The following is a 21,719-nucleotide window of genomic DNA, read 5'->3' as shown; positions in this document are numbered from 1 at the left end:
CTCCTCTTCCCCCCCCCCACGTGGCCTCCGCGCGCGTCCCGCCCCACACCGGAAGTTCCCGTCATGCCCCTCGAACCGGAAGCGGAAGCGCGGCGGGCCCGGAGCCGGCGGCGGGCAGATGGCGGAGTGCGGGCCGCAACCCCCCGGGGCTGGAGGCGGCGGAGGAGGAGGCGGCGGTGGGAGCGGAGGTGCCGGGGCGCCCAGCCGGCACGAGAAGAGCCTGGGGCTGCTCACCACCAAGTTCGTGTCGCTGTTGCAGGAGGCCAAGGACGGCGTGCTGGACCTGAAGCTGGTGCGGGGCTGCTGGAAGCTGGGGAGGCCCGGCCGGGGGCATTGCTGTGTGAGGGGAGAGTGTGGGGAGGGCGGGCCGCACGCTGGGGCTGCTCTTCTGCCACCGCCCTGCTGCTGCTGCACGTCTCGTGCTCTGTGTCTGTCTGCTCGTGTGGCCCTTCGGTTCTTTTCCCGTCAGACAGCGCAGCCTTCTGCACCGTGCCCTCCCAGCAGAAGGAAGGCTGCCGTGGGCTGCTCCACCCCTGGCACAGGTTGTCTGTTTAGGCTGCGGGGGGGCGTTGGTGAATTTGCCTTGCTCTTTTTCAAGACTTTCTTGACGGAGGAGCTCTGCCTGTTTGGTATGTGCAGCACTTAAAGCTAAGCCTTTTCTTGATGTGAAACTCCACTGTGGTTTATAGAAACTCCTCTAAGCTGGATATGTGTGTGAGCACCAGAGAGCGTGCTGAAAGTGGGAGGCCTGGGGCAGTCCCCTGGCTGCTCAATGCTATCCTCTCCTGTGCCAGACTGCTCTCTCCTTGGATTTGGGCAGAAGAGCAGCATTCCCTAAGCTGGCAGTTCAGTGGGGGTCATGTTTGTTAGTCCTGGAGTGTGAAAGGGGAAAGTCATTTCTGCACTGTCCTCTGTGTGACACCACTGTGTGAGTGGCATCAGTTAAACTCTTGCTAGTGCTACACTGCCTTCTGGAAACAATATCAGCATCACCTGGTGCCTCCTGAATGTGAGGGGAGGGTCTTTCAAAGAGTCAGAACCACAGGTGGGTTCTGAATACCTCCAGAGAAGGAGACACCAGAGCCTTTTGGGCAGCCTGTTCCAGTGCTCTGTCCTTGCATCCACGCTTACTGTCCTCCTTGTAGCCATTTCCAGAGGACTCTGCCTCCTGACATTGTGGCTGTTCTCTATGAGCTGGCGTCAGGTCTAGATATAAAAGGCCTTTTGAATGTCAGCTTTGCTAAACTGTTGTCTGTCAGCCCTTTACGTTCAGATTCCTATCTCTCCTTATGCTGGAGGAGCACTGAACATTGAGGCTGCCAGGCTTGTAGCCCTGCCTTGCTGCTGAGGAGCAATGTATGGGATGGTGAGCAGACAGCTTGGTCGGGAGTTAATCTGGCAGGCAGGAAAGAGAGAAACATGGCTGAGAGTTTGGAGGTAAGTGTCTGACTTCTCTTGCAGGCTGCAGACACCTTGGCTGTGCGACAGAAACGACGAATCTATGATATCACAAATGTCCTGGAAGGGATTGGGCTGATTGAGAAGAAATCAAAGAACAGTATCCAGTGGAAGTGAGTGACAGAGAAGGTTTAAGTCATTCCTGGGTCCCTTCTAGTCCAAGGTCCTGTCTTCTGGGTGCCTTTCTGCTGGTTCCACAGTGCCCTGTGCTGAGCTGTGCTGATGGTAGTAATGAGGAATGCTGAAGTATGTATGGCACATCACTTTTACAGCAGAGCTGGTATCTTGGTGCAAACTATTTCCATGTGTTGAGTTAGAAGATATACCTTTCATGGTGCTGGAGGTGGGGGAGAGCCCTGCTGGGCTGTGGGATGGAGGAGGATGCACTGAGTGGTGCTGTGCTGGAAGATGGTGTGGGGCTGCAGGTACAGGTGAGATTCTCTGGCCTTGATGTGTGATAAAGGGGGCAGGAGGGGAGGTGGCAGCTCTCAGAGACTGAGTCTTTTTGGTTGCTCTGTTAGCCGATGCATGTCACTGCTGTTTGCTCTGTACAGGGGGGTGGGTCCTGGCTGCAACACACGTGAGATTGCTCACAAACTCATTGAGCTGAAGGCAGACATAGAGGACCTGGAGCAGCAGGAACAGGAGCTGGAGAAGCAGAAGATGTGGGTTCAGCAGAGCATCAAAAATGTCACAGAAGACGTGCAGAACAACTGATATCCTTTTGTCAGCTGGCCATTCCTCAGGGCTGGAAGGCAGGAGCTGGGGCTGGGCTGGCAGTGCTCTGCTGGGGACACCTCATGTTGCTGGAGGATTTGCTCTGAAAGGGTGAGGAGGTTGTGCCCCCCTTTGGAAGCAGAGGAACACTACCCAGTATAGGAAATAGCTTCCTTTGCAGCATTTCTTGTGTTCAGAAAGGAAGGAAACTCCAGGTGCTCTTTGAGTTCTGTCTTCACAGGAAACCTTTCTCCTTAACCTTTCAAACGCTAGCTTATGTGACACATGAAGATATCTGCAAGTGCTTCACAGGTGAGGAAATGGTGCTGCATCATAAAGATATGATACTGCAGTCCTGTCAGCCTATCCCAGCTGCTTTCCTTTCTCCAAGAAAGAGGAGGTAGCACATCTTGGCTTAGGCCTGAGCCTGGGCTGCCCAGTAAGCATTGTGGAAACTGTGGCTCAAGCTTTGCAGCCATCCTTTGGTTTGGGAACCACTGAATTGTAGCTTTGTTGTCACCATAAGAGGTGAGGGAGCAGGAGGTGTCCTTGTCCTGTTGGCAGTTGCAGTGCTAGCTGCAGGGCCAGAAATATCTTGTGAGCAGTGTGGCAGCCTTCTCAGCTGTAGCAGTGTGGATTCAGAGCTGCTTTCTGCTTCAGTAAATGCCTGTCCTCTCCTGACCCTCTGCAACCTACATCTGCTTGCTTGCCTCAGACAGTTCAAGGTGGAAGCTGCTCATCCTGCCCACCCCAGCTGTGCAGACCGTTGTCTGACTGCTCACCTGTTCCAAGCTGTCTCCTTATCCTGCACTGCATCAGTTCTTCCATTTCTCGTCTTTCCTTTCTTGCACTGTCCTCCTTGTTCACCAGACTTTATCCTGCTTGAATTCCTGCTGCTAATTCATGTGCACCACCCCTTGCTTTACTGTTTCTTCTGGTTTAAGGTCATGCTTCTTAGGGGCAGAGTTGTTTTCAGTTTGACAGTGCTTGGGGCCAGATAGTTTATAACAGCCTGCAGGAGCTTCCTGGAGACCAGCAGACAGATTATTGCTTGGTTGACTGAGTATTTTGCATTTTATTGCACCTGTTTTTTTCTGAAAGAGTTTGCATCTGAAGTCAGACCACACCAAAAAGCACAGAGAAAAGATGAGATCTTAGCAAGGACAAGTCTGAAATCCTTTGGAATGGAAGCCTGAGCCGTGTTTTCTCTTTGTTTGGTGTGTGCAGCCCAGTTTTGCTGCATGAATATTCTTTACAGAGTGTCTGACTCCCCCTCCTGCCAAGTGTCTGAACCTTGCAGAGGTTCTGTGTCAGAGCTCTTGTGTTGGAAGGCTGAATTTTAGCCCCCTTTTTATTCTTACTGACTGCAATTAAAGTCATTTTCTCTAAGTGAGTTAGGACTTGAAGCTTTGCATACTTGTACTCCTGTCAAATATGAATTCTTTATCTGAATTTAAAATAAATGTTAGTTCTTAGTGACTGGGAAACATAATTTTGCCTTTTATTGTGATATGCTTTGTGCTTGCAGAATCAAAAAGGAAGTGGAAGCACACTGTGCACTGATTGTTTTGTGAAAATATTTGGGACTCAGTTATCAAGAGAGATAGAAAGGCAGTGCCTGTGCTGTAGAGGCTTTCGGGTCTCAAAGCTTGAGCTTTCTTTGGGCTTTATTATGCTTTTTTAATGTCTTTTAACAATATTTTCCTTAAGTACAGATTTGTTAAAGGACTCCCTTCTTATTCACAAATCTTGTGGTACTTCTAATCCCTGCACTTTTGCTGATCTGACCTTTGGTTGCCTGTCTGAAATAGAAGGATGTTCTCTTCTGCTGTCTGTTCTGTGGATCTTAGAGAAGATTATGAATGGAGCTTCATGCAGGATATTGGTGAAGCGTGGACACAAACCACACCAAAGTTTAAACATTCAAACTGAAAGCTGCTATCTGCTTGGTCTTAATGTGCCTGATGTTCACAGCACTGGTATTTCCCCATTCACATTTCTCATGTTAAATATAAACCTGCATGCAGAATGGAAGCTACTCACCTGGCATTGTTGTGTTCTGAAGGAGCTGCAGGACTTGGAAAGGAGATGATGCTGTCAGCCTGGCTCTTTGTGTCTCTATGTAGGGACCAACACAACCAGCACCTGGCAACTCTTGCTGATAGAGGCAAGGGAGCATTGGTTTCAGGTGTTGGTACACATGAGGCTGCTGCCTGGCTCCTGTGCTGCCTCTGCTGGCAGGGCAGCTCTTCCAGCTGTGTGCTGTTCTGTTCACAATTCAGACTGGGGAAGATGAGTGAATCCTGTGAAGGAATCTGCTGGAAAAAAAAACCTTGATTTTCTCTGAAGGGTTGCTTGGAAAGAACTTTTCCAGGTTCTTTATGCCCTCAGGGTTGGTACATTCAGACTACCACATGCTTAGCAGCTTGAGTGGGTGTAAATGGCAGTCCTCCAAGGGAGGGAAAGCTGTGTGGACTTTGGGAAGAGCAGGAGATGAGGGGTTCTTTGTCAGCATCAGAACAGCCTGTGCCCTCTGAGTGCTGACCAGTCTGTTTTCACAGGAGACACCCTCCTTGCAATTCGAGCCCCATCAGGCACACGCCTAGAGGTTCCCATCCCTGAGGTGAGTGATAATTGCATGGATAGAGAGCAGCTGCTGTGGTATGAGTGTGTTCTGGGGGAGTGCTGCTGGATTGAGCAGGCTGAGAGTTGGAAAGGAGTTGGTGGTTGTGGTTTTGATGGAGCTGGAGGAACTGTCAACTCAAGGATGGTTCCAACTATTAAATGGTTGCCAAGAAGCTCTGTCATTTGGAAGTGCTTGAGTAAGTGCAGGAGCTCTGGAGAGAGCTGTTGAGAGGTGAACTGTCCTGACCTGCCTGGACAGCACGTCTTGCCACTGGGAAACTCCTCTTCTGTTTGGAAAGGGCTCTTAATGTGTGTGTGTGTGTTTTGCTTCTGACTTTCCTCAGGGCCCGAGTAGGCAGAAGAAATACCAGATCCATCTGAAGAGCACCAGTGGTCCAATTGATGTTCTCTTAGTAAACAAGGATGCTTGGAGCTCTCCTCCAGTAGTGCTACCTGTCCCACCCCCTGAAGACCTCATCCAGTGCCAGGCAGTAGCACCCTCAAAACCACAGATCCCGCCGCTCACCCACTTCCAAGAGGCGTCTGTTCCCAGCAGCACCCAGCCCTCAACGCCAACACCTTCCAGCACTCAGGATCACAGCCCTCCTGAGCAGAAAGACACGAGCACAGGTGAGAGGGATGTTGCAGAGAGCAGAAATGGGATGGTTGCTCACCAACAGGGCATTATGCACCTGGTCACACAGCACTGTCAGCACCTGGCAAAGGGAACACCTCTGTGATTGCTGCACTGAACCTTTGCTTTCATCTTAGTGAGACTGCGTGTGCTAATGGAAATACTGTGTGTGTCTGTGGCTCCTTCCAGAATGCAGCATCTCAGTGGTGGAGTCCAAGAGCAGCAGTGACCTCGACCCCCTCAGTAATGTGTCTGCACCCAGCAGCCAGACAGCCAGGCTGGACACACAGCTGCTGCAGTCCTCTGCCTCGCTGGACAGCAGCTCTGTCCTACCCAGCCCCTCTGCCTCCTTTGAGCCGATCAAACCTGATCCTGCAGGAAGTGAGTATGCAGCTGGTTTGTCTGCCTCTCCAGATTGTGCCACTGGGAGTGAAGGAGGGGCTGCTGGCCCCAGGGAAACGAGCTGAACTCTGTTCTGCCTTTGCTGTCAGCCAGATGCCATCAGCACTGAAAAGGCATTTCCTTGGGGGAGAGAGCCACAGCTGTGTGTGGGTGCTGGGGAGCCTGGTGTGGGGGTGACAGTGTCATGTCTAGTGCTGTGCCACTGCCTGTGATGCTAGTACTAGAAAAGCCACAAGGGGTGCTCACGTGATATGTCCGTGCTGTTCTAGGTAGGATATTCCCTTTCAGCCCCTTTTGTAGTGCTAGGTCTGAGTTTTGAGATTGTGAAGCCTTCACTGACAGCACTCTTGTTACTCGTTAGATTATTAGGAGAGTTCTAGTTCTTTGTTTTTCTCCTTTACTCAGAAGTACTTTGTTTCTAGCCATCTTGTGGTCTTACTGGTCTTCCAGTGTGTGTCTGGGGAGCTTCCTGGTGTGCTTGCTGAGATGCAATGGGCTTTAAACATGGAAATTTTAGCTTTGGGCCAGGAAATGGCAGGCTGGTCCACAGACAGAAAAGCATCCTCTGAATAAGAAACTGTGCTGTAATGCTTCAAAGCTTGCTTTCTCTGCAGAAATACTTCAGGTTAAAGTGTTAGAAGAGGAAAACTTGCTGAAACGTAGCTCATGCAGTTCTTTTCCATCTTGGACTAATCTTGATTGTGGCATCAAGGATCTGATCTGCACAGAGCTCACAGAGCTGTGCTGACCATCTGAAAGCGTGCCTTTATCCTGTGCATGACAAATCAAGGTGTTGTGCAGGACCTGATGCTGTGTGAAGTTTCATGCACTCAATTGCTCTATAGCTGTCAACTGTGATAACGTGTGTGTGTACTGGTGCTCCTGCAGATCTCTTCAAAGTAGTTGAGCTTGAGTGTTTTACTGCTGATCATCTCAGCTGATGTATTTGACATGGGTCATGTAGAGGAATTTCTGGGCAGTGTGGCATGATTTGGGTGCATGAGGACTGTGAGGATAGCAGGGCAGCAGGTGATAAAGCTGTAAAGTATTTCTGATGCTTCATTTAACAATGTAAATCATTTGGTTTGTTATATTCACAGTGCTGGAGCTTCCCAAAGAGCTGTCAGAGATGTTTGATCCAACGAGAGGTACGTTCACACCCTGATCACAGCCTCATTCTGCACCAATCCACCCACAGTTTGTGTGAAGTTTACTCATGTTTTTTAATGTCTATTTTATTCACTCCCTATTGAATTATTTTACAGATGTGTTTTTTTAAGGTGCTTATGGTAGCTGCTAGCTCTCTCCTTGTAGCTGGGCACTCTTTTTTCTGGCTTCATATTGCCAGCAGTGTCTCTGTTCAAGTTTCCCAGATGAGAACTTTTCAGGCCCTGTGCCAGCACTAATCTGTGTTCTGCCTTCCCACGCTCCTCTTCCAACTTGCCTGCACCATCTAGAGCAACCAGCAAAATCCCTGTTAGTCTTGTTTCAACTGTAGCCTGCCTAAGGCTAATCCAAACAAATGATCTGGGGAGGTCATCTGCTGTCCTTGAAGTACTCCTAGTGGTTTTAGGGGTGCAGTTGGGGAAGGGATGCTGTTACTTGTATCAGTTCTGCCTCTGTCCAAGGTAAGTTTGGCTGTTGCTACCTAATGGTGGACTTTGGGCTAAGAGCAGAAGAAGTGCAAGGTAGCAGAATTTGATGTAACATAAACCTAAACTAGGAAGAGCATAATTTCTATATGTGCACACTTGGATTCCAGTCTTTCCTTTCAGTGCTGTTGTAATTCTTTCTGGCCTCAGTGCATGGCAGAGCTGAGTACACACAAGCACTTTGTGGTGGTGACAGAACACATCACAGTCGTTCCTCAGAGTCCCTGGTTCTCTGCTCCAGCAGGTTCTTTGTGAAAGTAGAGCTTTTGCTTTAAAAACCCCACAGCCTTAAATGCCACAGTCAGCCTGGAGAACACCATTCCTCCATGCTTAGCCCAGCACTGAAGAATCCACTGCTGTAGACCATGAGGTCTTGGTAATGACTGAACATGTCTGAAGAGTAAAGCTCATTCTTTGCAGGGTGGAACGTAAGGTGCAAACCTGTGGAGAAGGTACAGCTTAACCCAAACTAACCACTATGGGACTCTGTGGACGCTAATGTGAGGGAGAGATTTGCTATCAGCAGTAATGCATGCTGTTTTATGAATGTTCCCCCTGGCTTGGAGGGGTGAAGTTCAGATCCAGGAGTGAAGGTGTAAAGGACCTTGCTTTTTTTTGCTCGTTTTACCCTCATGTACTGAAGAAGGTCTAAAAATGCACGTTCTGTATTTTAATGCTGTTTATTTTAGCTAGTATTATTCCTCTCTGGTTACTTCTAGTTGAAATCCTCTCATCTCACAGCATGGAACTAGGCAGGTAGGTTCCTGTCCTCTAGGAAATGGCCTGCAGTGAATCAGTATCTTGAAGATGGGCTCATCTGAGTTTATTTTGTGAAAGATCATTTCACCCTGGCCAGGCTGACTGAGATTGTCACTATTTAACTTGGTGAAGTGAGAGAGGGATTCAGAATGTTGTTTCCAAACACTTAGCTTCTGAAAGGGAAAAATATCTGTTTGCACATGCTTGGCCTGGCTGCTTGCCTGCCAGCCTTTCAAGTGTTTCATGGTTCTGCTAGCCAAGATCAACATCACTGGAAGAAGGAATGACATTTTGGAGATAATTTTTGTTTATAGCGTTGTGTGGGCAGTAGAGTAGAGAGGAGTTAATGGCCCATTAGGGAAGGATATGCAGAGCTCAGATGTTTGCTGGTGGGCAACCAGCCAACCTACCATGGCATATCACAGCTGTGGAGTGAAGGGATCCAATTAGGAGGGACAAATCTGGAGGAAACTTGGAGACATTGATTAGTTTTGCTGCTCCTGGAACAGCTTGTTTCTCTTTCTGTTTTTCCTCCCCACTCAAAGTCAGTATGTGTAATTGAGGAGTGGATCAGGCTTTACCACCTCAATTTCAGATGCATGTGGGAGAGTTTCCTTTGGAACTCCAGCTAGCACTCCACTGCAGGGATAAGGCATCACCCTTCATGTGAAAGCACTGGGCTTGTGGCTGAGCTAAGCAGGAAGGAACCTCCTGCAGAATGTTTTGGTGCTGTCTGAATGTTTTGGTGCTGCCCAGGGCAGGAGGCTGAACTTCCTGCTGACATTGTCTGCACTCACCTTGCCTTAGTCCAAAAAGGGGTGGCATGGGGAGGACCAGAAAAACTGGGAAGGGTGGGAAACTACACACACACACACAGAGCAGATGTCAGAGCGCATTGCTTACTGTGTTTGTCTCTTCCCTAGAATGTATGAACTCTGAGCTGCTGGAGGAGCTGATGTCATCTGAAGGTGAGTCTCAAGAGTTTTCCCCTCGTGTTGTGGCCTTTCTGGGGGAGAAAACCAGTCCTGTGTGCATTTGTACAGTTAATAGCCTTGTGTTAAAAGCCTTCCCCTCATTGTTCTGGGCTCAGGGCATGGTTGTCACTGTTGTGCCAGGCTGTGGGTAATGCATGAGGAGCGGATGAACCTTTTCAGTGCTGCAAGGCTGATGAGAAGCAATCTCAAGGATCCCAGGCCACGAGGCCCCACGGCTCAGCTCTGGGTTAGCTCTGGGAATGCTGAGCCTTGTAACCAACTGCTGGCTTTTCTCTTCTAGTGTTTGCTCCCTTGCTCCGCCTCTCCCCCCCTCCTGGAGATCATGACTACATCTACAATCTGGATGAGAGCGAAGGCGTCTGTGACCTCTTCGATGTGCCTGTCCTTAACCTCTGACTTCTCAGCGTGGCTGTGAGCCTTGCACACACAGACCCTTTTGTAACTCTTTGGAAAGTGTCTATTTTTGGATTCCTTTTGTGCTAGAGCTCGACGAGTGAGCGAATCAGAGATACTCTCATATGAACTCAGAACCAAGAGATGTGGACTCGGAGGCCGGGAGCCTCCCCATCACTTCTTTCTCTTCCTGCCTTGCACGTGCAAGGACTGACCTTGCCTCGCAGCATCTCTCTCTTCACTGGATTCTGGGCATCGCTTCAGAGGATCTGTGATTTATTGAGTTTGCCCAGGTGCCTCTCCAAGCTTCCTCAAATCTGCATGCCTTGGTTTTCCTGCACTCCTAGAGGCACTTTGCACCTCCTAGGTACCAGCTGCTACACGGAGCCCTGATAGCACGATCGGTTCGCGAGCCCGGAGGTAGTTAGTTTCAATGTGGGTGGTTAGATCCCAGAATGACATCAACAAAAAGCAAACCAACGGCACCAAAGGCTCCATTTGTTCCAGTGACTCCAATCCAAGCTAGTACGTTTTACAAAACAAAGCACTTTTCTCTGTTGGCTGCCCCTCCCAGTAGGACCCGGGAGCTGAGCCGAGAGTTTCCCTGCTGTGCTTCAGCAGGAATGCCAGTTCTCCCGTGGTGTTTGCTCACCTGATGCACAGCCCAGCAGCTGTGCTGTTCCTACAGGGCTGAAGAAGGGTGCCAGTATTAATGTTTTCTTCTTATGAGTTGCTTGAAAGGTTAAGACTGATCCAGCTGGTGCCTTTAAGGTATTCCAAGTACATCAGACACCGCTCGTATTAGCATCTAGCTATTCTCCAGCATTGCACTTGAGCCTTCAACTGTTGTAAAGGCGACCAAGCAGGAATGATTCAGTAGTACTTTGCCACGACGAGTTTCACAGGTGTTGTCAAAATAGTGTTTTGTTCCCCCCCCCCTGTTTTTTTCCTCCTTAGCATGTGCTCAGGGTAGGCCTTCCTATGGATATGAATTTGCTCTGGTGTTCATACTGTGCTCCCTGAGCCTGTAGGCAGGTTGCTGCACAGCACGATGCCTTTCTGTATCTTTTTTTGTCATGAGATTGCTCTTTAATGGAAGGTCTGTTGAGGTGGCTTTGGAGTGTTTTATTTTTCTTTCTTTCTTTTTGATGAGCAGCCATGGAGCCCCATGCATTTCTTTCTTTTTTTTTTTTGCTGTTGTTGGAGTATAAAGCCCTCCTGGATTTGTTGTACTTCGCAAACCCCAGCGTTGCTTTTGGGTCAGATTTGACTGTCAGTTTTGCACATCTTCCTGCCAACCCAGCAGTCGCAGCCGTCCCACAGAGCCTTTCCAGCTCTGCAAACTGCCATAGGGAGAAGGCCAGCTTCTCACAGCCAGCACCAGCAGCGATGGGATACGAACGGGACATACTCAGTGCTTGGCACCTGCAGAGGTGAAGCTGTATGCTCGAGTCCTTTCTTTCCAAAGCATCTCCTGGTGCTGTTTTATTCTTTGTGGGACTCCTCCAGCAGACCTGCTCCTTTCTGCACCGTGGGATGCAGCAGCACCCTGTAGGAAAAGCGCAATGAATTCAATAGGAATGGACAACCTGGAACCCTTTCTATAGCTGATGGCAGTGGGCAGCACAGTGGGTGGTGAGATGGGGGCGTGTGGGTGCTGAGTGTGGAGCCCACGTGCTGTCCAGCAGCCTTCCTTCCCTCTGTCGCTCCCAACCTTCGCTCCCTCCATGTGTTAACGTTTGCCACTGCTTTGGAGAAAACTAAAAAAAAAAAAAAAAAAAAAAGATGTAGAGAAGATTAACAGATGAACTTTGATTCCTATATAAAGATTATTTTTATACTTTTGGTTGTTTTTTTTTTTTTTTTTTGCAAAGGAAAAGAAAATTGCTTGTAATATTTGTACAGTTGTTGAGTGAATAAACGAACCCTTTCCAGAGGCTGTGCTGCTCGTTGGGGTGGGGTGGGACTGGAGGGGATGGGATGGGAACGGATGGGATGGGGTAGAACGGATGGGATGGGACAAGATCGGGATGGATGGGACAGAGTGGGACTGGACTGACCAAGATGGGGTGGATGGAATGAGGTGAGGTGGAGATGGATGGGAATTGATGGGGCAGGGTGGGATAGACGGGATGGAAATGGGGCAGGGAGGGATGGATGGGATGGGAATGAATGGGATGGGAAAGGGCAGGGAGGATGGGATGGGAATGAATGGGATGGGAAAGGGCAGGGAGGATGGATGGGATAGGAATGGACGGGGCGGGATGGGACGGGACGGGATGGGGCCGCCCTACCTGCGTCAGCTCAGGTGAGGAGGACGGCCGTGCCCGCCCCGCTCCGGCCCCACTCGGGACTCCCTCCCCGGCGGCCTCTCGGCCCGGCCCGGCCCTCCCAGGGGCGGGGAGGTGGCGGCGGAGACCCGGAACTGCGGCGCGGCGCGGCGGGGAACCATGCCGCCTCCCAAGGACGTGGTGAAGATCGCCATCCAGATGGTGGGCGCCATCCCGCAGCTGATCGAGCTGCAGCAGGTACCGCCCGGCCCCCCCCGCAGCCCCCCGCCCCGCTGCCCCCCTCCGCTCACGGCTCTCCCCTTCTCTCGCCCGCAGAGCAAACCGCTGGCCGCTGTGCTCAAGGACGTCTGCGATGCGTGAGTACCTGGGGGTCGGGAGTGGGGCTGCGGCGATGGAGTGACCGGTCTGTGGGTGCGCGTTGGGTCGTGGCAGGTGGTGGCCCATCGAGTCATGGTGGGTGCTGGCCAGCGGGTTGTGACAGATGGTGGCCATCCTTCGGTGGCACCTTGGGTCACCATGAGCAGTGGCCATCCTTTGGTGGCCCATCGGGTCACCATGAGCAGTGGCCATCCTTTGGTGGCCCATTGGGTCACCATGAGCAGTGGCCATCCTTTGGTGGCCCATCGGGTCACCATGAGCAGTGGCCATCCTTTGGTGGTCCATCAGCTCACGATAAGCAGTGGCCATTGTTTGGTGGCCCATCAGCTCACGATGAGCAGTGGCCATCCTTTGGTGGCTCACTGGGTGACGATAAGCAGTGACCAACCTGTCATGACTCCTTGGATCATGACAAGCGTTGACCAGCCTGTGGTGGCCCATCAGGTCGTAGCAGATGATGATAAATCTATGCCGAGCCATCAGATTGTCACAGGTGGTCGCCAGCCTGTAGTGACCCATTGGGAGGGATCAGTCCTTGGGGGCACATCAGGTCGCAACAGCCACTTGCGTGGCATTCTGCAGGGTCGTCACAGGCCACAGGCATGGGGCACGGCTGGGACTCTGGGCTGTGGTGGCCAGGACCAGCCCTCCTCCATGACCTGCTGCATGTCACTGCAGGTGGAGCCTGCCCAACGCGGAGCGCTATGCCCTGCAGTACACCGACGGGCGCCAGACGTACATCACCGAGTTGGTGAGCAGTCACCCACCCAGACCCCGGCCCTGGTGGCTCTGTGTGTCCTTCACCCCTTCCTTTTCTCTTCACAGAACCGTGGGGAGATAAAGAATGGGAGCATCTTGCGACTGACCACTTCTCCGGTACATCCCCTGTCTCCTTCTCTGACGGCGGGCGCTGGGGTCGGCCTGCTGCTCCCTGCCATGGGGTGATGTGGCCCTCCAAGGCCCCAACTCTGCCTTGCTCAGTGACATCTGGCTCATGGCAGCTCCTCTCGGTGCCTCAGAAATAACAGAGAGACCTGTCTCAACCTTCGTTCTCCCTCAGTAGATCTTGGGGGAGCACGAAATGAAACTAATTCATAATCTTTGGGAAACACTTTGGACACATCAAGTGCACTTAGCGCAGTGCTGGTCTGACTTCCTTCCTCGGTTCTTCTGGTTTCTGCTCTGATTGCTCTCTTTCAGACCCCTCCTCGCCTCCTTCCTACACTTCAGCTCCTCCAGCCTCTGCCTCCAGGTCTGTTGCTGCCTTTCGATGAGCCCCTGTGGCTTCATTCTTTCCTTCCTGGTAGGACCAAGAAGCAGAGAGGTTGTACAGCGGGATCCAGAGCAACAACGTGGACGTGAAGACTGACTCACTGAAGAAGCTTGCAAGCCTCTCCCAGGATGTTACCTTTGCTCAGGAGTTTATCAACAGGAATGGCTTGAAACAAATTTTCTATATTGTGGAAGAAGGGAACGAGTGAGTATCAGAAGGGGAGTTTCCTTGCAGATCTTGCCTTCTCCCTTGCTAATGCTGTACGAGCTCTAAGCTGGGCTTCACTGGTGGCCTCTTTTGGCCTTGATAATCCCTCTGTCTGAAGTTTTTGGCTGTGAGAGATCTACAGGCAGCTTGAGAAACCCCTGAGTGCCACAGCAGTGCTGCCCCAATGCTTTCCTCTCACTATGCAATGGGGAATCTCCTCTGGATGCCAAACCCCAAAATCACGCAGCGAAGGGCATGTTTCTTGGAAGCAGTGGTGGGATCTGAGGTGGTTTTGGTTTCCCCAGAGCTTGTGCATGTGGCCTTTGTACTGTGATAACACAGCTTTCCAGAAACTTGCACTTCCCCTGCCATGGCTTCCTAGGATGACTAAGCCAGAGTCTTGTTTCCTACCCAGCAGCATTCTCTGTCATTCTTTTCATTCTTTTCCATTTGCTTTTCTGGTTGTTTCTGTTGTACCCCCCAGCGGGCACAACAGATGGGTGCACACTGATGGATCCTGCCTTACTGTGCTCACTGCAGGGTGTCCGGAGCAAGGATGCCTTGCTCAGTTTGCTCTCCCATTTCTCCAGTACAGGGGAGATCCTTGCTCACACCCTGAAGGCCTTCATGGAGCTGATGGAGCACGATTTCGTCTCCTGGGAGACTCTTAGTGCAGCCTTCATCAAAAAAGTACACAACTCCTGTGCCGTGGGCTGCCCCGGTGTCACCCAGGCTCGACCTGCCTTGTACTGATGGTTTCTGTTATTGTAGATCGTGAGCTACGTCAACATGAACGCCATGGATGCCTCTGTCCAGCAGCTCTCCATGTCAATCCTGGAGAACATGGTACCCAGCAGCCGCGTCCTCTTTGAGCTCGTCAAAAAAGAAGTGACAGTGGATCGTCTTCTCACCCACCTGCAGGTGTAAGTGGGGAGCCAGTGGGAACGTGGCCCTGGAGGGGATTTTTGGGGGGGTCTTGCTGGCTATTGTGTTGTCTCTCCCTAAGCAACTGGTGAGCGCTCAGCATCAGTTGCCCCATTGCTGGGGGAGGTTTGGGTTAGGGTGTACCAAACAGAGTTTGCATCGGGGTTTGACAGTGAAGGGGGAAGAGGACTGTGCCTTAGGGCTGTCCTCGCAGCTGCTGACACTGTGTTCCTTCCTCCTTCCCCAGGACGAATGCCCAGCTGCAGCTGAAAGCCATGGCCCTGCTGATTGCACTGCTGCTGGCTGCCACCGATGCTGAACGGCAGGTATGGGGTGGTGGGCAGCACTGAGGGGCTGCGGGGTGGTGGGCACTGGAGATCCCAACACAACGGTGCATCCATCGCTGGGGCCCACTGCCAAGATCCCAGAATTAGGGACAGTGGGGATGGGGACTGTAAGGGAACGCTTGGCTTTTCTGGAAAGAGCAGTGCTGGGTTGGAGGATGTCTCACAGCCTTTCCCCTCTAGGATATGATGGAGTACCTGAGAGAGAAGAACATCAGACAGTTCATCCACAAGGTGGGGAGCGGGCTTTTTACAAGGCTCTGTGCTTCTTCCTGTCCTTTCCTCCTCCCTCCATGTGTGCCACCTGCAGAGCCCAGGGTTGCTGTCCTCTTCCCTTTGGGCTGCGGGGCTTTGGCTATTGGTCCGTGGGTCTGGAGAACCCAAGGGTCCCTTCTCACTCGGAGTCTCCTGTAGAACATCATCCACAGCTCTGAGCCACTGGGGGATGAGATGGCCCATTACCTCTACGTGCTGCAGTCCGTCAGCCTCAACCTGCACGAGCGCCGCATGAGGACCTCCATGGACCCCTACTCACAGGTCTGGGAGCTCTCTTACAGCTCTGGGAGCTCTCTTACAGCTCTGGGAGCTCTCTTACAGCTCTGGGAGCTCTCTCCTTGCTGTGCTTCCTTTGGAAGTCCGGACGGGTGAAGGTTTGCCTTTGGGATGTGTTCCTTTCCCAACACGGTGGCTTTCACCATTGGTTTTAGACCACGGTGTGCAGGGTTCACTGGTGTCCTTCCTCTCTGCTCTCCCTCCAGGAGCAGAGGGAGCTCCTCCAGTCGCTGCGTCAATCTGCCTTCGAGTCGGAGAGCGATGCTCCTGCTGGCACCTTCAGCACCGAGCGCCGGCGGTCGCTGTGTGCCAAGGAATTCCGCAAGCTTGGCTTCATGGTGTGGCCCCAACCATCCATTTTCCGGCCTCAGTGGGACCTCGGCATCTCCCATAGACCTGCTGTCCTGCTGCTGCTTGGAGAAGTGCTCAGCTGTGTTCTTTTGTGTCTTGCCAGAATAACAGTAACCCAGCAGAGGACCTGCGCCGTGCACCACCGGGGCTCCTCGCCCTCGACAACATGGTGTATTTCTCCAGGCACACCCCCAGTGCCTACAGCCGGGTGCGTGCTCCTCCTTGGGGAATCTCCCAGCAGAAAGGTGCTGGTGGATCTCCAGCTTCTCATCCTTTCTTTCTTGGGACCCATCCTTGCGTGCCTCACCTAGGGCAGGATGCCCCATTAAGGATGAAAAAGACCTCAGAGACCACTGAGTTCACCCCCACCATGCCCACGTCCCTCAGTGCCACATCCCCACAGTTCTGGGACACCTCCAGGGACACCCCCACCCACCTGGGCAGCCCTTCCTATGGGTAGAAGTGGCAACTAGAGGCTGGTGGTACTCTACTGAGTTCCAGTGCTTTGGTTACCACTGGGTTTGTGGGCATGAGCAGTCAGTGGGTGCAGAGTGTCAGCTGTGCTCTGAGCTGCTCTGCCTGTGATAGCTCCAGCTGAGGATGCTGTGGTTGGGACCTGGGGAGAGCTGGGTGCTGCTGTTCAGAATGGCTCAGCACTTTGGGGGACAGCTGAGCAGGATGGTCAGGAGCATGGAGAGCACTGATGCTGGTGTGTGTAACACAAGGCCACGTTCCTCTCCTCCAGTTCATCCTGGAGAACAGCAGCCGTGAGGACAAACACGAGTGCCCATTTGCTCGAAGCAGCATCCAGCTCACCCTGATCCTCTGTGAGATCCTGCATGTCGGAGAGCCGTGTATGTGTGTGCCCAGCCCTGCACCATCCCAGCGGTGGGGATGAGTGGCAGAGGGGCTGTGCCATGGCTGACGGTTGGGGAAGGGCTGTGCGATGTCCAGGTTCTCCTGGATACTGCAGTTGTACAGAAAAATGGGAGTGTGGCATCATCTGTCCTTCTCACCGCAGGCTCGGAGACAGCTCAGGCCTTTTACCCTATGTTCTTCGGGCAGGATCATTTCTTTGAAGAGCTCTTCTGCATCTGCATCCAGCTGGTGAACAAGACGTGGAAGGAGATGCGAGCCACCCAGGAGGACTTTGATAAGGTGATAACAGGACCCGGGGCTGCGCACTTGTCCCTGGAGCATCACCAGACTGGGGATGCTGTCTGGGCCCCCCCCAGGTGCTGCAGGTGGTGCGGGAGCAGATCACCAGGACCCTGTCCCTCAAACCCACCTCCCTGGAGCTGTTCAAGACCAGAGTGAACGCGCTGAACTACAGCGAGATCCTGAAGCTGAGGCAGACAGAGCGGCTGCACCAGGAGGAGACGCTGGCCGTGCCCGTGCTGTGAGTGGGCTGTGGGCAGGGGGCTGTGCTGGGAGGTGACCCAGTAAGGGCTAACAGGTGAATGCTGAAGGGTCTGTGCTCCTTATCTCCTGGCTGGCATCCCAGGGAGCTGCGTGAGAGGCTGAAGCCGGAGCTCCTGGAGTTGATCCGCCAGCAGCGCCTGCTGCGCCTCTGCGAGGGCACCCTGTTCCGCAAGATCAGCAGCCGCCGGCGCCAGGGTGAGTGCCTGGAGTGCCAGCCCCATGGCTGCCCCTGGAGGGGGCCGGGCTGGGAGCAATTAACCGCAGCTCATTAGCAAAAGTGCTAATGTGGTCTCAGCTGGGGCCTTTCTGCTGCAGATAAGCTCTGGTACTGCCGCTTGTCACCCAATCACAAAGTGCTGCACTACGGGGATGTGGAGGAAGGGGTGCACTCGCCCCCCATCGAGAGCCTGCCGGAGAAAAGTAGGTTATGGGGAGAAAGAAAGGCAGGGGGGAAGGGAGCACTGTGCCCACCTCGGTTACTACGTGCTCTGGATGGGAGTTGTCCCAACACATACTTGGCCCTGGAGGTGCAGTGGGCTGGGGGAGATCTGGCACTGGAGGTCCTTTCCTCATGTGGGGCTGTGACCGAAATCCCAGCTGCTCACACTGCTGCCCGAATGGTGGGCAGTGGTTCTGGGGGTGAGGACCAGGAAAGCGGGAACCCACAGCTTTTCTGCTCCCCAGTTCCTGTGGCAGACATGAAGGCACTGCTCGTTGGGAAGGAGTGTCCACACACAAAGGAGAAGAGCTCTGGGAAGCAGAACAAGGTCAGCACCTCCACCCCACCTTGTACGCTCGCCTCCCTCCTTGTGCTCTGTCACTCTGCACGTCCCCAGATGTGTCCCAGGGCACAGCCAGCGCAGGGTGCTGGCCACAACCCGGAGCTCCAAAGCTGGAGGCTCTGAAGGAGATTAGATGAGCATGTGTGTGGAATAGGCTTTTGGTGTGGCTTGAGGATGAAGACCTGCTGGGTCTTTCAGGCTGCAAATCCCAGTGGGCTGGAGAGGCCAACTACCAAGACAGCTGTCGGGTTGGGTATTAGGAACAATCTGTGCTCCCAAAGAGCAGTGATGCTTGGCACAGCTGCCCAGGGAGGTGGGGGAGCCACTGTCCCTGGAGATGTCCCAGAGCCGTGGGGATGTGGCACTGAGGGACGTGGGCAATGGGCATGGTGGGGGTGGGCTTGGGTTGGACTTGGGGATCTGAGAGGTTCTTTCTAACCTTAGTGGTTCTGTGATTCTGTGATTTCCCCATAGGATGTCCTGGAGCTCGCCTTCTCCATAGTGTATGATGTGGAGGAATACTGCCTGAACTTTGTTGCCCCCACGCGCTACGAGGTGAGCTCCAGGGGCTACAGGAGGGCACTTCCATGCCAAGGGGGGCTGAGCAAGGGAGGACCCCTCTCTGCTCTCCCAGATCTGGAATTGGGCACTAAAGGGTGATTTGTGACACTGCTCCCATCCTCCCCTACATAGCCTGGAGGAGCTGGGGTTCCCTGGCCTGCAGCCAGCGTGCTGGGCTAGTACTGAAAGGACAAAAATGCCTTTGTGCAGCCATGGCTGAGGGCCTGGAGGAATGCGAGGACTGCAGCTCTCTAGTTGGCTGCGAGATTTGGGGATGAACAAGGACCCAGTCTGGCTGGGAAGGTCTGATGTGGAGCTGGGTGAAGGCGTGGGGTGAGCGTGGCACGGAGGGAGGTGCATTGGATGCAGCTGCTTTGCCCTGGTGTTGAGAGCCACAGGTGGAGATGGGGGTTCTCTGGCTGCCCGGAGCTCCCCTGAGCTGCTTTGCTTCTCCAGTTTTGCCTGTGGACAGATGGGCTGAATGTGCTTCTGGGCAAGGAGATGACGAGTGAGAGAACGCAGACAGACCTCGATGTCCTGCTGTCGATGGAACTCAAACTGCGGCTCCTGGACCTGGAGAACATCAGCATCCCTGACAACCCCCCTCCTGTCCCAAAGCCCCCCAGCAACCTCAACTTCTGCTATGACTTCAGCCATGCAGAACAGTGAGTTCCTGCATCCCCCCTCGCCCCGTGCCCAATCCCTGTGCCCCCTCCTTGTCTCTGCAGGCTGCTCCATTCAGCTCTGAGATGTTTGGAGCTGGAAACATTCTGTCGCCTGCCAACAGCAAAACCCTTCCTCCAGGCTCTGTCCACAAAAGGACGAGCCCAGGTGCTTGGATGGGGCTTGGGTGTGCGCTGCCTGTCCCCTTCCCATGCTGGTGGCTGTGGATGACAGGCTGTCATCCTGTCCCCTTTTCAACACATCTGCTATTTGCCCAGACAGAACTCACCAGCATCCCAGGGCAAACCGCCTTCCCTTCACTGCCTGCATCAGGGCTGAGCCACTGAGCTTTGGGCTTATGCTCTGTTAGAGGGAAGGGAGCTCTCTGCTCTGCTCCTGAACCACAGGCAGGAGAGACAAAACACTTCTCGACAGCTGAACCCCTTCATGCTGATGCTGTCCCCATACCCCCTTTGCTGCAGTCACACTGAGGGCAGAGGGCAAGGACAGCAGGAGGAGGGATTGTACAGACACTGCTGTAACAGCTGGGGGGGTCAGCATTACAACGGTACAACCACACACCCTGACCCTCCCCAGCACAGCTGCTCAGGGTGGAGAATCCCCTCTGGGTGTAAAAGGAGTTAGGAAAGGCTGAAGTCCTCCCACTGCTTGGTTTGCCGAGCCCTTTCCAGCAGGGTCAGCGTCGCAGAGGGACAGACAGGCACTTAATGCACTGATTTTTTTCCTGCTCTCCTCCCTCTCCCTGCTGTGAGGGCAGGGCAGCGGGATGCTCCCAGAGGTTGTTCAGGGTACGAATCCTCTTCCCTTGCACAATATGAGACGGGCACAGACTCAATGCCCGGAGCCCAACCCCAGCGCAGCACAGAGCTGCTCATGTTAACCTTGGTGCCTTCCCCGCCCCGGCGGATATTGCACACTCCAGCCATGCTGCTGCATTACTGCATTACGACAAGCTACCTCCTCCGTGGCCCAAAATTCCCCCAACCCCGGTGCCCTGCACCTCCTCGTGCCTACGGCTTCTCCAGGGGGTGTTGTAGTAACCAGGGTGCAGCCTGCGAGCCCGCGGCTGTCTGAGCACTGGAACTGCACACTGCAGGGTGGGCAGGGCCCTGCCTGTGCCCCCCACCTCCTGCAGATTTGGGCAATAAACACTTGTGGAGAACTCAGCGCTGTGTCCATTGCAAAGGTTTGGGAGATGAGGGCTAAAGAGCATGAAGGGGGGCAAGGCAGAGCTGGGCATGCGCTGCTCTTTTGCTGATGTGTGCCAGGAAGAGAATAACAGAATCACAAAATGGCCAGGGTTGGAAGGGACCACAAAGCTCCAACCCCCTGCTGCATGCAGAGCCACCAACGTCCACATTTCACACCAGCCCAGGCTGCCCAGGGCCCCATCCAACCTGGCCTTGAACACCTCCAGGGATGGACGGGGCATCCACAGCCTCTCTGGGCAGCTGTTCCAGCACCTCACCACTCTCATAGTACAGAACTTCCCCCTGACATCCAACCTAGATCTTCCCTCCCTCAACTTAAAGCCATTTCCCCTCATCCTGCAGTTATCTGCCCTTTCAAAGAGTTCATTCCCCTTGTGTTTATAGGCTCCCTTTAGGTGCTGAAGGCTGCAATGATTCACCCGCAGCCTTCTTTTCTCCAGGCTGAACAAGCCCAGCTCCCTCAGCCTGTCTTTGTAGGGGAGGTGCTGCAGCCCCCTGCTCATCTTCGTGTCTCTCCTCTGGACCCTCTCCAACAAACCACTTCTTGCAGTTTGCTGGGGAGCTCCCAGGGCCCCAGAGGTGGAAACACTCCTTGCTGTGCTATGGAAACAAGCTGGGAGTGGAGAATGGCATCCTGGAAGAGCAATGTGTGATTTACTAAGGATGGCTGGCAGGAAGAGTTCATTCATGGAGGTTCTGGAGCAGGTCCACAGAAGGGCAGCAAGGCTGGGGGAGGGCTTGGAGTGTGCCCTATGAGGAGGGCAATAAGGAGACCTGATGGCTCTCTTCAAATACCTGAAAGGTGATGGCAGCTGAGCAGGGCTGGTCTCTTCTCACTGGTGACAATGACAGGATGAGGGGAAATGGCCTCGAGTTGCACCAGGGGAGGTTTAGGTTGGATCTCAGGAAAAACTTCTTTACAGGAAGGGTTGTTAAGCACTGCAATGGGCTGCCAGGGAGGTGGTTGAGTCACCGTCCCTGGGTGCGTTTAACAACCGTTTGGCTGCGGTGCTCAGGGACGTGACTTAGCGGAGGGATGTTAGAGTTAGGGCAGGATGCTCAGGTTGCGGTTGGACTCGACGATCTTCAAGGTCCAACCGGACC

General features: G+C 53.3%; 2 protein-coding genes across 2 annotated transcripts; both read left to right on the top strand.

Annotated features, from left to right (window-relative positions):
• Window positions 1–72: 72 nt before the first annotated feature.
• On the top strand, window positions 73–11,669 carry E2F4 (E2F transcription factor 4). Its single transcript, XM_031615233.2, has 10 exons — window positions 73–292; window positions 1,462–1,571; window positions 2,013–2,174; window positions 2,444–2,487; window positions 4,737–4,798; window positions 5,145–5,430; window positions 5,624–5,815; window positions 6,937–6,984; window positions 9,171–9,215; window positions 9,523–11,669. Exons 1-10 carry the CDS (start codon window positions 119–121, stop codon window positions 9,636–9,638), a joined length of 1,239 nt encoding a protein of 412 aa, XP_031471093.2. The 5' UTR covers window positions 73–118; the 3' UTR covers window positions 9,639–11,669.
• Window positions 11,670–12,006: 337 nt separating this feature from the next.
• On the top strand, window positions 12,007–21,490 carry ELMO3 (engulfment and cell motility 3). The gene is made up of 20 exons (XM_031615201.2): window positions 12,007–12,163; window positions 12,242–12,282; window positions 12,983–13,055; window positions 13,130–13,180; window positions 13,612–13,781; window positions 14,375–14,474; window positions 14,556–14,707; window positions 14,956–15,034; window positions 15,236–15,286; window positions 15,467–15,589; window positions 15,811–15,942; window positions 16,059–16,163; window positions 16,701–16,809; window positions 16,977–17,113; window positions 17,191–17,354; window positions 17,460–17,572; window positions 17,693–17,797; window positions 18,062–18,144; window positions 18,634–18,714; window positions 19,177–21,490. The coding sequence occupies exons 1-20, from the start codon at window positions 12,086–12,088 to the stop codon at window positions 19,387–19,389; spliced, it is 2,160 nt and encodes a 719-aa protein (XP_031471061.1). The 5' UTR covers window positions 12,007–12,085; the 3' UTR covers window positions 19,390–21,490.
• The last annotated feature ends 229 nt before the right edge of the window (window positions 21,491–21,719 follow it).

Source organism: Phasianus colchicus, chromosome 13 (genome assembly GCF_987193195.1).
Source record: "Phasianus colchicus chromosome 13, bPhaCol1.hap1.1, whole genome shotgun sequence".
Taxonomy (NCBI): Eukaryota; Metazoa; Chordata; class Aves; order Galliformes; family Phasianidae; genus Phasianus; species Phasianus colchicus.
Note: the sequence above shows the minus strand (reverse complement) of the source record. Positions and strands in the feature narration are given on the sequence as shown.